A 1,299-nucleotide genomic window follows, 5' to 3' on the forward strand; every position below is an offset into this window, starting at 1 on the left:
ATATTATAGACTTGAATCACAAATTTATTATTTTAAATCATAAAAGAGTATGCCACAACTGTATTTGTGCTTTGACCCTGATTATGTATGTGTTTTATCTGATGCCTAGTCCTTGATCAGGATGATACTAGTGCTCATTCTCCATGAAAATTTGATCCATTTTACTGTTTTATACCATATTTTCCGAGAGCGGAATAGATAATAGATAGTGGTAATAGATGAGGTATGTAAGATCTGAGTCAACCAAAGGTAGCGTAACTTCCCTTTCAGGAAGACTTGCAAAATTGGATTTTATGACCATGTTCCTGGGGCTTTTGGAACTTTCTATTTTTGGTTTGCCTTGATGTGATCCTCATGGTCAAGAGCTGAGATGTCTATGCATCTGGGCACAAACCTCTTAAATATACACAGGTTTGTATTTCAGTTTCCCTCCTTGTAACTTTACTTTTGTTAAATTCAATTTAGGGTTTCTTTGGTGGTGATACTGGTGCTAAGCTGGATCGGGAACTGCTGCCCTCACAGCACCCACCGGGCACTATGTCCAAGGACCTGAGAATTCTGTACAGCAACTCCTCCCTGGAGCTGAGCGAGTACCAGGGCCAGCTGTTTAGTAGCAATGACAATGAGCATGAAAAATTACTGATGGAAAGCTCCACACTGTATGTGGGGAATCTTTCCTTTCATACAACCGAAGAGCAAATATTTGAGCTCTTTAGTAGATGTGGTGATGTCAAGAATGTTTTTATGGGCCTGGATAAAATAAAGAAAATGGCACGTGGTTTCTGTTTTGTAGAACACCGTAACAGAGCTGATGTCAAAAATGCCATGCGATTCCTAAATGCGACCCACCTAGATGACCATATTGTCCACATAGCTTGGGATCTAGGCTTTAGAGAGGGCAGACAATATGGCCATGGCCAATCTGGGAGCCAGGTAAAAGATGAGTTTTGTGAAGAGGAGGCTTTGGAAAACAGCCTCAGGTCCGTGGTAGGAGAGGAATCCACTAGAGAAAAACCTGCAATTGTAGCCCCTCAAAAAATATATTAAAGAAAAATACCAGGCCAGCAAATAGCCCATTTCATAACAAATCTAAATTACTTTATTTGCTGGGCAGAAACCCTTTTGCTGTATCTTTCTCTCTGAAATGTTATTAAATGGTGCGAACCAAAATAGTCTCTTGTTCTTGTCTTAATTTTGAAGCTGGTTGTCAGATTACCAGTTTGATCATCAGGTGGTCAAAAGTGAAGTGTTCTTCAGGAATAAATTAGGTACGTTAGATATGAGTCATGAAAAGCACAA

The 1,299-nt window shown here is 39.7% G+C and overlaps 1 protein-coding gene across 1 annotated transcript; it reads left to right on the forward strand.

The window, feature by feature from the left end:
* Positions 1-537: 537 nt before the first annotated feature.
* Positions 538-1,047, forward strand: NCBP2L (nuclear cap binding protein subunit 2 like; the record flags this gene model as incomplete). Its single annotated transcript, XM_079910601.1, has 1 exon — positions 538-1,047. One exon carries the CDS (start codon positions 538-540, stop codon positions 1,045-1,047), a length of 510 nt encoding a protein of 169 aa, XP_079766727.1.
* Between the last annotated feature and the right edge of the window lie 252 nt (positions 1,048-1,299).

The sequence above is a fragment of the Stenella coeruleoalba genome (genome assembly GCF_951394435.1).
Source record: "Stenella coeruleoalba genome assembly, chromosome: X".
Lineage (NCBI taxonomy): Eukaryota > Metazoa > Chordata > Mammalia > Artiodactyla > Delphinidae > Stenella > Stenella coeruleoalba.